The sequence below is a fragment of the Pleurodeles waltl genome, chromosome 1_2, assembly GCF_031143425.1.
Source record: "Pleurodeles waltl isolate 20211129_DDA chromosome 1_2, aPleWal1.hap1.20221129, whole genome shotgun sequence".
Taxonomy (NCBI): domain Eukaryota; kingdom Metazoa; phylum Chordata; class Amphibia; order Caudata; family Salamandridae; genus Pleurodeles; species Pleurodeles waltl.
In genome coordinates this window covers 1,027,124,635-1,027,137,095 of record NC_090437.1, presented here as the reverse complement: position 1 = coordinate 1,027,137,095, position 12,461 = coordinate 1,027,124,635, and the positions used below count along the sequence as shown (strand labels likewise).

Sequence of the window (12,461 nt, the reverse complement as noted above, 5' to 3'; positions counted from 1 at the left end):
TAGCTTTTGCATTGGCTAAACAGCCAACAGATTGCAATGAAGTCCAAGAGCGGGGTTGCTCCAAGACCAGATGTATGGAGGAAACAATTGGTGAAATGGACTGGCATAGAAGTTCAAGTGTTAACTGATCTGGCAAGAAAGGGGGGAAGGAGGGAAGGAAGGATGAGGTAGGTTTTTCCTGTCCAAGATCCCAAAAGATGACAACTGCCCTCCTTCCCCCTTAATATGCAACTAACATACCCCCATGAGATTGACAGTTGACCACAGCATGTAAGTACTCTAAATTATATTGCAGCTCGTGTGCGACAACTTCAGACTCTTGTTGCTGCTTGGGCTTTACAACTTCTTGAATAATTGTTGTCCACATCAGTTCCTTCCCCCAGAGCCTCCTACATGGTTTATGTTCTTGTTGTGCCCCTTTCCCTCCCCTTCCTTTTTTCCTGTCCTCCCCCCCCTGGTTCCTAGATGTGTATGGTAGGAGCCCTCAAAGGGTCCTGAAAAGACATTAATTACTGTTTGACTCCTTATGTGATCGATCAGCCTGTTGGTAAATGTTTTGTACATGTTTGGTTATTTCAGACATACTTCCTTTCAGTACTTTCAAGCATCTCTGTTCTTACTAATGTTTTTCGAGATTGAGTTGCATAATTATTTTGTGGATAATGCTGCAAAGTATGTAATGCTCACTCTGATCCTGTGTTTATTGCTCTAAATCAGCATAAAAACAATAAATATATTTGAAAAGAAGTAAGAAATGGGATACGGAAGAAGATGAGAAGGTAATGTTGAGATTGCGTACTTCTAATCATCATTACTCCGATTCTTCCTTCCTCTTTCTAGTACTTATGAAGTGTGAGGCTTTGTCTGCAATCCTGGGCTTTTAGCTTGGTTTCAACAGAAAGTGTTTTGTGCACCTATGCCTTTTTAGGGATCACATAATGTATGTTAAGGAGGGTGCTTAAACTCACTTTCAGTGGTCTGTGGTTAAAAAGATAGCTTATATTTGGGGTGCTGGTCTGAGTGAGTAAGTACTAGGACGAGGAGGAAGGAAGAATTGAAATAACTTATCTTCATTATCTAGATAATGGTGATACAGTTCCCTACCAAACATAGGTTCTCACATGATGCCATGAGCATTACTAATATTTGCATCTTAGAATGGGGTCATTCAGGTTAATTATCATAGGTCATATCCTTAAATTCCTTCATAACTTGGAAATTACTACCCCAACACTTAAAATAATCTAAAAAAGTGTATTTTATGCCCGAGTTTTTATCTGTTGTGAATATCATATCTGTCAACCCACCTTTGGTGGTTGTCATGTGCTTTTTATTTCTATTCACCTGCCTGAGAAACAAAATGTCTCCAAAGACTCTAACGGAGACCTTCACTTTCCACATCTGTCACCCTTCAGCAAACATTAATTTCTCATTGACCTTAATAGTATCACTCTCTTAAATTCCTGACTTCATACACATTTTTGTTTAAAGAGGTTGACAGATGCTACTTTTTTCCATGTATTGATGACTAATCTTATTATTGTATTAGTTTTGGTTGTATATTTCAAAAATCTAGAGCTGAATAAAAACATGAATTGTGTTTTCCATTAGGATCCAAACGCCCACACAGCAGAAAGTGGATGGGGAGCCTGGGGATCGTGGGGCAAGTCTTTGCTGTCAACCGCTACTGCTTCAGTTGGTGAGTAACTTAGTTTTGCATTTCACTTCGAATCTGATACTGTGTTGCTTTCTTACAGAGGTATGTCAATATTATTCAAAAGTTGAAAGTTTGTTGTCAAACTAAGTAATTAAAAAAAGTTACATATTTAGAATATCTAAATCAAATTCTTTTGGCCGAATACATAATAGATGTTTGCTTTGACAACGTCAGCTTAGAATTCAGAATGCAGAAAATTGTCATTGCAGTTTCCATTTTGAAGCGCAGTACCCATCGCACAAACTCTTCCTAATCGCGAATGAAAACAGAGTGGAAAGTTCACTTCCTTAAATGCAACGGGTTGAGTGGTAACTATTTGCTGAAAGCCAGAGACAAACTAGTAAAAGCTATAAAGTAAAGATATCTATGAAGGCTGCAGTGCCTATGGACAAGGCCTCATCACAGGTGCTGAAGAAGAGGGCCAACAAAAGTTTTGAGGAATGCTTGCAGTCAGCGTCTGTGCACACTGCAGCCTGCTTCTTTATTAACCTTTGGCCTGATGCAGCGCTCAACGTAAGGATGCGTGCATGCGGGTTGTGTCGTTGAACTACATTCCTCCCCAAATTTCTTTTACCTGAACTTCAAACAGTCAAACTGGTGGCTTCTCAATAGATGACATTAACAGCTGCTCCTCATTATTTATAGAACTCAGGTAGGCCATGCCATTTTGCTGACCTTCACCCGGACATGGATTGCCTGGGTGTGTTGGTGCGCCACCTCCGAAAAACAAAACATTTGTTGTAACCAGTTCACTTCCCCTCCTGGCTGTCATCATTGTCCCCATTTTGCTTGTTACTAGTAGAGGGTGCTTTTCAAATGGAAGACAGAACTTCCCCCCCTTCCTCAATGCCAATTGCATACCAAGACCCAGTCACCAACCTTGATGGCGGACTCTCAAGATCCTCTGGTCTCATTCGCCCCGGCTGTATTGCAGGCTAGTTTTTGCTGGCTAGCCTATTTGCCAAGCTGTGCTGGTGACCATGATTCTGCCAGGGAAAGAACATCTCAGAAGCCTTGGTTAAGCATGAGATCAGCTGGTGACCGGTTGGTGGTGCTATGTGCAGTGCAACTATAAGCTCCCAAGAATTTTATCATCATGTCTTTGACATCCTTTTATTGTTCCAGACCAATCCAGATGGCTGTATCCGAGTCCTCATCAGCCTCTCAACCTCCACATTAGTTTGAAGCCACCATTGCTTTATTTTCCTGAGTCATAGGAAGGGGCATAAGGTATTCTCGGAATTAGTTCCTTTGGAACGAAGGCCCATCGTCCCTGTACGCCCTTTTTTTGGTAGCCCAAACATGGCAAATATTATGTCAAGTTGACTTTTCGTTTTGTTTGAAATTCGCGGTGGTCATTATCTCGACAACCGGAAATTTGGAGTATGTATCAGAGAGTACTAGCATATGGTGCGCATGCGGTAGTGATCCAAAATTAGCACTCAAATCTTGCCACAGGCCATCACTGGGGTTCTTCTGCCAAAATTGGTGCAAGTCTAGCCAGAGCCTGGGTTTTGGCACCAGTGGCAGCTCACCACCACCTTGTCAACACTGGTTTCCATTGCTGGAAACCAGACTTTACTTTACAGTTGAGCTTTCGTCTTCGTGCTTTGATGTCCTGTGTGCACTAGTAGCAACATTTGGTGTCTCATATGTCATTGAATGATGTGACGCTGAGCTCATCACACATGTGCCATAGTGCTGTCAAATCACACTGGTAGATGTCATTGTAGTCACTGAAGTTCTGAAGGTTATCCTTCCATTGACTTGAGAGAAAACTGTCACATGCTATCTGGAGGCAGGGGTCTAATATGGTCATTTTAGCACTATCCATGAGCTTTGCTGCTTGACATATTTGTCTTCCTCTGCTTTGAGATCTTGTGCATTTGGCGACTTGGACTGGGGATCTGGGGTTGGTACTTGCAGGTTTGTACTGCTTCAAACTGGTGTGAATTGGTATTTCCAAAGTTGGCACTTCCTCTTCTCTATGCAGGATGGGGGATTGGTGCTGTGTCCCTAAGAATGATATGACGGGCTTATGTTCTGTAGTGACCTTGAAGGTTTAGACATAAAAGTAGAGATGAAAATGGGTGCAACCCCACTTGATCGCAATGGGCTCTTTCTCAACGTTGGCATTTCTCTTCTCAGTTTTGGCGAGTGCTCTGGTTGCGAAAGCGACCGTTGTCCACTTCATTTTGTTTACTTTTTGCATGTGTACACCTCCAAGCTTGATGGGACTTGCATCCACGATTAGTTCAGACTCTCTGGCTGGGTTGAAATACAACATTGTTGTGTCTTTCCAGTTTGATACCGTTAGCCCGCCATTGGCTTATCTAATTTATCATATTAAGTGGACGCAGCTTTAAGGTCGATGAACCTTTTTACTTGTTTAAATTAATAATGTTATTTGTCACATAACACAACAATATAAACAATCCAAATCACACTAAAGAGTCAGTAAAGAACACACCATTACCCATTTGGCCATGAATAACTACACCTTTGGTAATAATTAAAATGTTTATGTCCCTATATTAACAATGCTAAGTTGTCTCAACACCAAATGGTACAAGTAAAGAAACATCACAGGATGTCCAAATCGTGTAAATTATCTTAGTTTGACCAAAGCAATAAGAACAATAATTTCAATAGCTAAAACACTGTGTCGTGCTGCTTGGATACTGGAAACAGCAAGAGTGGTACTCCAGCAGGTTTTGGTGCTCTCGGTGTCTATACCGTCGGTCAATAAGAAATGAGGCAAGGTTGCAGTGTGCTTGCTGGTAGCATGGGAGACGATCAAGCTTCCTTGTCGCTAATGTGGTGCCACAGGGCGAGGTCTCTTCACAGAAGAAGAGGGCCGAGACTAGTTTAGAGGAATACTCAATGCTTCCTTAAAAACCTTTCCCTTGACACCGCCCCTGAAGCCAGGTTGCGTGCATGTGTGTTGTGTTGTATGTCTCATGTGTGCCATGTGACACATTAAAAAAGCCCAACTTTGATCATCACTTGTAGGGCTTCTAGCTTATGGGGGCACAGGAACTATCTTTCTGGGAATGTGCCATGCCTCCCGAAGTCAGTCGATAAAGCAACATTCATTGTGGTATGGTAACCTCTGCCCCCTTAAAGAAGAGATCAATATGTTAGAGTTCATCACAAAACTGAAAGCAGATACTGAAAATCTGCTGCCCATTGCTGGCCTCGTCCCTGCTTGTTGAGCAATAATAAAGAAAAACAGATTCCTTCTTCTGAAAATTAGGTATTTGTGTGCGGGGTCGGACTGGCCTGTAGGGCAATTTAGCAGTGCCAGAAGGTCTGGTCAAACATAAGTATGTGGGACAGTTTTTTGGCATTTGGGAGACTGTTTTATGGGTTGGTGGGCATTTGCATTGTTAATTTCCCTGATATCAACACAGACATTGGATGCAGCCAGCGCAAATACATGCAGATTTCCCTACCTTGCAAAACACCTTTAGAGGATGTCTTTACTAATGGCGGCTTCAGTGAAAAAAAGTGGTGGGGCAGCACGGGGGAATAAAAAACAACAACAAAAAAACACTTATCTACCTCAGTGCTGTTCTGCACCTCTTCTCTTGACTCCTGGTAGTCAGTGCAAGGCTCCCAGTCCCCAACACCAATCCAGACACTGCTCTGATGCTGGTAATACTATTTAACAGCATGAGAGCAGCTCTGTGATTGGCCTGAGTAGTCTGCTTTGATGCTCAGTCAGGCCCTAAGAGCCTGTACTTGGTCTTCACCTGGCTGTGCACACAGCTTGCACCACAGCTTGGGGGGAGCAATCTAAGTGCGCATGTTGGTTTGGCTGCCCTAAGACGTCCGGCCAAACCCACATGCGCACTTGCAGCAGTGCCCACCACTCCTCCCCCTGCTGCAGCTGCTGTCCAACGGGATGGCCCAGCCCTGCTCTGCGGTTGACTCAACTCGGCAAGGAAAAATATTAACGTTATTATCATTTTATTTTTCATGTTTCCATTGATGAGAGAGCAGCAAGGCTGACCCTTCTAATCTGCACCTCACTGTAATTAGCCCATGTGCGCACCAACACATTTGTGCACTCGCCACTCCTCAATGGGGAATCTCACCACAGCTTCATTTTTTTTTTTTTTAAATCTGTTTATTAAGCGAAACATTCACACAACAATACTTTGGCTGTTAATGATTCTACAATCCATTTGATAGCTTATGTAAACCTGCACAGCATTATCACACAATAATGATACAAAGAAACGGGGAGAAGAGAGGGAAGAGAACAAAAAAAAAAAGGGGGGGAAGCGGGCAGGCAAAGAGAGCAAATATTAGACAGCATGAACATGCTAAGGAGAGGAAAATAAAACAGCATACAGCTTGAAAACTATGAGCTTGACTAATTGCTAATTAAAGATGCAGCTAAGCGCTATTAATGTCATTACTAGTGTAGATAATCCCCAACAGGTAGAGGGGGAATAATAAAGAAGGAGTGCGGCTAATATATATGAATAAAGCGGGGGTCGTAACTGAGGTGTGACTTATGTTTTGCGGAGTTTGAAAGGGTACCAGGCAGAAGTAATATTAGATAACCTTGGTGTGGGTAGCATGTAAATTTGACCGCAGAGAAAGTATCCTAGTATGCCGTGAGATTACATTGTGGACAGGAGTGAGGGCGTAGATGGCTGGTGTAAGTGAGAATGAGAAAGGTTAGGGCAGCGTAATTGACGTACTGACGGTGTCAGCCAGAGATGTGGTGGGTGTGTAAAATGCACTGCTCACAGGGGATACATGTCATCCCTGGCTTCTATTGCCACCACAAATGTGTCCCACACCTCGGGCCCTCCTGCATGAGACCTTTGTGTTGCAATGAGCGGAGTGTCTGGACTTCAGCCTGCGCACGACAATGTAAGTCACGAAGCCAGGTCATGTGGGAAGGGACGTGTGGTGCTTTCCAATGCGTTGCTATTAGCCGTTTGAAAACAACGAATGCTAAGTCTATGAATCTGTGTATTTGTTTATCCCCTCTGGTGCGGTGGCGTATGCCAAGTAAGCAGGAATCTGGTGTGGGTGACAGAGTGTGAGATGAGATGTCTGTTGTGGCGTCTGTAACGCGGAGCCAAGCCGAGTTTATTGAGTGGCAGCTCCAAACCATATGGTAAAAGTTAGCTGCCGGAGTGGCGCATCTTGGGCATGTTGGACTTGTGCTCGGATATATTCTTTGGATGCGGGCTGGGGATAAATATGATTGGTGAATATAGTTGAATTGGGTGTATCGCAGGCGAGGATTACGGGATATTGATTTGATCATTTTAAGAGCTGCGATCCAAGTCTTTTGAGGTAGTGGCGAAGGGAGGACAGAATTCCATCGTGCCTTAGCATGCAGCAGAGTGGTGCAAACCGCCGCCATCAATGCTTTATACAATTTAGTTATAATGCCTTTTGTGCAACCTATGGTCAGGTAAGTAATGGGGTCTCGGGGGCTTGGCACTACCGACCCCCCCCAAAGGTTATTAAGTAGCCGCTTAATGGCGCTGTATGTCAAGAAGGCCCCATTGTGCAACACTCCGGCAGACACCAGTTCCGCAAAGGTGCACATTACAGAGCTAGAATATAGATCGCTCGCCTTCAGTGTGTTTATTTCCCGCGTATCGTGATGCATTGAAAGGATTTGAGTGCCCGGCAATTGAAATAGCGGTAGCGAGGGTGAGTAAGGGGGGGAGGAGGTCTTGCCTTGGATGTATCTGCGCCAGCAGAACCGAGCTGCTTCCAACAGTATTAATTTTGGGAGTGGGGGGGAGGGCCCGACAGCATTGTACTCAGCAGCTTCCGCGGGGCTATATGTGTCTGCAACAATATACTTTCAGCAGGGGGAATCTCTTGAAGCCATGTGGATAGCCACGATAATTGAGCTGCTGCGTAGTATCTTTCGAAATTAGGCATGCCCAGCCCACCCGCCTCCTGCGAGTGTTGTGTTATGGTCAACGCTACCCTGCGTCTGTCCTTGTCCCAGAGTAAGTCGGTTAATATTGATTGCAGTTTGGTAAAGAACAAGCGTGGTAGGCACAACGGGAGGGCAGTGAAGTAATATAAAAACCTTGGAAGGATAAGCATCTTGGCAATCGCCACTCGAACCATGGGGGACAAGGGGAGCGAGCTCCAAAAAGGTATTAAGCTGCGGGTGGAGCTGAGTACCCTGTCAATGTTACCCTCTTTCAGATCTGTGATAGAGTGGTAGATCTGCACTCTGAGATATTTAAAGGTTGTGTATGACCACGGTAGTTTATATTGTGGAAGTGCTGTGTGGCGATCAAGCGGTATAGTGATAAGAGGGAAGATACTTGACTTGGACCAATTGACGTGCAAGCCAGAGGCGAGGGCAAAGGAGTCCAACAACTGCAGTACCGCACCCATGGAGGCCGAGTGGTTGCGCAAGTATATTAGGGCATCGTCTGCATATAAGGATATAATGTGATAAGTGTTCAATTCCGGAATGCCCCATATGTGTGCGTAGTTGCGTAGTTTAATTGCTAATGGTTCCATGGCAATAGCGAATAGTACAGGAGATAGTGGACAGCCTTGTCTGGTGCCTCTACCTATAGGGAATGCTTCGGAAATAGTGCGACCATTTTTGACGCGGGCTATAGGCATGGAATAAAGCGTTTTGATCCAGCTGATGAAGCCGGGACCGAAACCGAACGCTTTGAGTGTACGTAGGAGCTAATTCCAGCTTAGCGTATCAAACGCTTTTTCGATGTCTAGGGAGAGGGCCACCGCTTTGGTATTTGTGTTACCATGCATTATGTGTAGGAGTCTTCTAATATTTAAGAAGGTGCTTCTGCCAGGTATAAAGCCGGACTGGTCCTGGTGTACCAAGATTGGTAGATAGGGGAGGAGCCTATTTGCTAGTGCTTTCCCCAATAATTTGCAATCTGTATTGAGTAGGGAGAGCGGCCTGTACGATTTGACATCAAGAGGGTCCTGGCCCGCTTTTGGGAGGACAACTATCAAAGCCTCACGTATAGAATCTGGCAACTGCAGGTTGCGGTGTTCTTCGTTGAATACCTCTATGGGTGTATGTAGGAGATGGGTAGTATGGGAATTAAAATATTCTACCAGTAGACCATCTGAGCCAGGAGTTTTACTGCGTGCCATTTGGGATAGAGCTATACGCAGCTCTTCAATTGTAATAGGGCCATCTAGAGTAGCGGTGTTATCGAGGATAAGTTGGTTTTGAGAGACAAGATTTAATATGTCAGCAAGGTGCTGCTCTGGAGGAGGGGGAGGGGATGTGTAAAGGGTGCGGTAGTATGTTGAAAAGGCGTCGTTGATGCCCGTCTGAGTATTAACAATGACATCAGGATTTAAACGTATCACACCTTTGGGTGTTGGCTGCGAGGGCTGGCGGGTCAGCCAGGCCAGTAGCCTGCCCGATCTGTCTCCCTCAGCGTGTTGTCTTGCCATGTAATGTCTGTAGTCATGTTTGCTTAATCTATTGTCTGCTTCCCTATGGGCAGCTCTGAGCGAGTTCAATGTTGTTAATGTGGATTCTCCGCCGGCTGTCTCATTCTCCGCTTTGCGGAGTTTTACCTCCAGATCTTGTAATTCTTTGGTAAATGTTTTTCTCACCCCGAATGTGGCCGCGAGGCAATGTCCACGTATCACCGCTTTGTGGGCATCCCACTCTATGGCACGGGGTGAGGTTGTATTCTTGTTCAATAGAAAGTAATCGACTAGTCTTTTAGACATATCTGTTTGGAAGGGGGGATCTAAAAGAGCTTCTGGCTGCAGTCCCCATGTTGGTATACGCGTGTGTGTGTGACCCCATGCCATTATGACACATAGGGGGTTATGGTCTGATATAGTGCGCGCTAGGTATTCAGACATGCATACTTTATGAATTAAGGTTGCAGATACAAAAATCATATCTATTCTGGTGTGTAACTTATGTACAGGGGAGTAGTACGAATATTCGCGGTGAACAGGATGACTCACCCTCCATACATCCCTCAGACCATTATTTGATGCCCAGCTTACTAGAGCTTGTGCGGCGCGATTGGAAGGGGCCGTGGCGAGTGGGGGAAACAAGCGGTCCATTTGAGTGTCAAGAACATTGTTAAAGTCTCCACCCCATATGCACTCTAGTATGGTATCGCTGAGACTACCGGTAGACAGTGTGGATAAAAAATCACGTTGATTTACATTTGGGGAGTACAGTGCAACTAGGGCTAAGGGGGATCCATCAAGGGTACCTTCGAGTATCACGTATCTACCATTGGAGTCGCACTGTGCGCGAGACGCGGCAAATGGGACCCCAGGAGCAATCCAAATGGCTGCTCCGCGGGCGAAAGATGAGGAAATGGTGCCATGCAATTGACCTTTCCATTTTGAATGTGTGCTTTCCAATGTGGATTTGGAGAGATGTGTCTCTTGTAATAGAGCTATGTGTATTTGATGCCTCTTGAGAAAGGCATAAACTCTTTGACGTTTCCGTGGGGTTGCCATACCTCTAATATTCCATGTGAGTACCTTATATTTCAAGATACCTTGGTGCGTCTGGGTAGCCATGTTATTTTTGTGGTCGTCATGTAACCGGAGGGGTGGATATCTGCTACCCCCAGTGTGAAAGTATTGTGTTGCCCACCCGCTAGAACATGGCAGTCAATGACCGCTATTTTGTGAGCTGTAATCCTGTTACTATAATAGATATGACATGTGCGTTTGCTGCCGCCTTTACAGTTAACTAGCCTGTAACAAAACCAACCGATAGATAGAAATGTGCACTCTAATATGAAATATAACAACACTAAAATTACTAATAAATAAAAAACATTTCCGGCAATTGCCGGCTTGAGAGAATGGTCCATATGGAACAGGGGGGAGCCAGAGGGCATTGATGTGTGGGCATTGATTTACCCTGCCCAAATTACTCATGGTTCAGAGTGCGAGGTACACCGCAGCCCAAAAATACGGCAGTAACAACCGACTGCCGCTAAGCAGCCAGAGAGAGGGGAAGTTATAACAACGTATCCAGATAACGGGAGTGGGAGGAACTTAATTGCTTAGCATATGTCATTAGCTGCACGGGGTGTGAGGGAAGGACCACGTGTGGAGTCCGCTGAGTCTGAATTTACGTCCTGTTCCCGGTCCGCGTCCATTTGTGTGGATGAGGTAGTGGCCGATGCATTTACGAAGCTGGATGTGGCCCGCAGGAGCCGGGAGCGTTCGGACCGTGCCTGTTCAGGTGATGGTTTAGCTCCCCGTTTTTTGCGTTGTCTGCGGCCCGAAGTAGGGCAAGAGCTATTGTCGTCCAGAGTGCTTGCGTCTGGTGGGTCAGCTAGACCTTTAGCATGCAGCCAGGTCCAGGCGTCTTCCGGAGTGGTGAAAAAAAAAGAGCGAGTGTCATCCTGCACCCGGAGTCTGGCTGGGAACATCAGCGCGTACTTGATACTATGTTTGCGGAGACATGACTTAACATGGTAAAAAGAGTTACATTTCTTCTGTATTTCTGCCGTAAAGTCTGGATAAGCTGAGATCAGCGCATTTTCGAAGCTTACCGGACCAGATTTGCGGAATAACTCTAGAATGAGGTCTCTATCGCGATAGTTAAGGAGTCTTACTATGAGCGGGCGCGGTTGTGAGCCAGGTGAGGGGGGTCTGCCGGGGATCCTGTGAGCCCTTTCAACAGAGAAGAACTTCGGTATGTTGCCTTTGAGAATTGTGTCTGTGAGCCATTGCTCTATGAATAATTCAGTGCTTAGGCCCTCAACACGTTCAGGGAATCCCACCAGCCGAATGTTATTGCGGCGGGACCTGCTTTCTGCCTCCTAGGCTCTGCGTTTTAAGGAGTCCACATCTAACGATAGGTGCGCTAATTGCGATTTGAGATCAGACACAGTGCGGGGTAGAGTTGCAGTGTCTTTTTCGAGTTCGGACACCCTGTCTGCTAGAGCGCTTTGATCTGTGCGCAGTATATTAAGGTCTTCTGTTACCGAGCCTATTTTAGCTTCCAGGGTGGATCTAGTGTCTAGAATAGCTTGCAGTATCTTATCGAATTGCGAAGTATGTGATTGTAGGGTGAGTTCCAGCTTCTCCAAGGTCACTTGCGTGGTGGAGTGGGCCTCTGAGGGAGATGAAGTAGTATGGTCCATTTTGCTAGGGGGTGCACGTGGGGTTTTTGGCTTGACCATTTGGTAGGTGCAGGAATACGTGGGCGTGAGCGCAACAAGTGAACACGCAGCGGTGTATACAGACGAGTCAGGCGTTACACCAATCCGGCCTGGACATTGAGGACGGGTGAGGCAGACGCAGGACAATGATATTAGAGATTAGTAATCTAATGCGTTGACTACTACTTACAAAGCCTAGAGGTTATGACACTGATAAAGGTTTATGGTGCTATTGGGTTGAAGGCGAGCCACTACGGAGTTGCTAAAGGTTATAGCTGTTCCGGTTGCTTTAGGGCTCAGGAGGAAGACTTAACACGACAGCGCACTGCGACTCAATAAAAGTCGCCGAAAGGCTCACCTCTTACAATCAACCGGGTCCGATGTCTGCTTTATTCCTGACTTTTTTACCTCACCCCTCCTGAGGTGAGGCGCGATTCGTTGGTGTGAGGGGAGCTGAATAATAGAGACTGCTGTGAGGAAGCTGCATGTCGGCGAAACAGTCTTTGTCAGGGCATCATATTTGGGCGATCACAGCAGGTAATCCAGTACAATCCACAAGTCCGCGGGTCCAGAGGACTTGAAATTGCAAGCCA

The 12,461-nt window shown here is 45.5% G+C and overlaps 1 protein-coding gene across 1 annotated transcript in view; it reads left to right on the top strand.

Moving 5' to 3' along the window:
• FAM114A1 (family with sequence similarity 114 member A1) overlaps positions 1-12,461 on the top strand; it is a 151,149-nt gene that overhangs the window by 45,727 nt on the left and 92,961 nt on the right. The window contains exon 3 of the mRNA XM_069202098.1: positions 1,612-1,699. Within this exon, the coding sequence (XP_069058199.1) occupies positions 1,612-1,699 (88 nt within the window). The remainder of the gene's footprint in view (positions 1-1,611; positions 1,700-12,461) is intronic.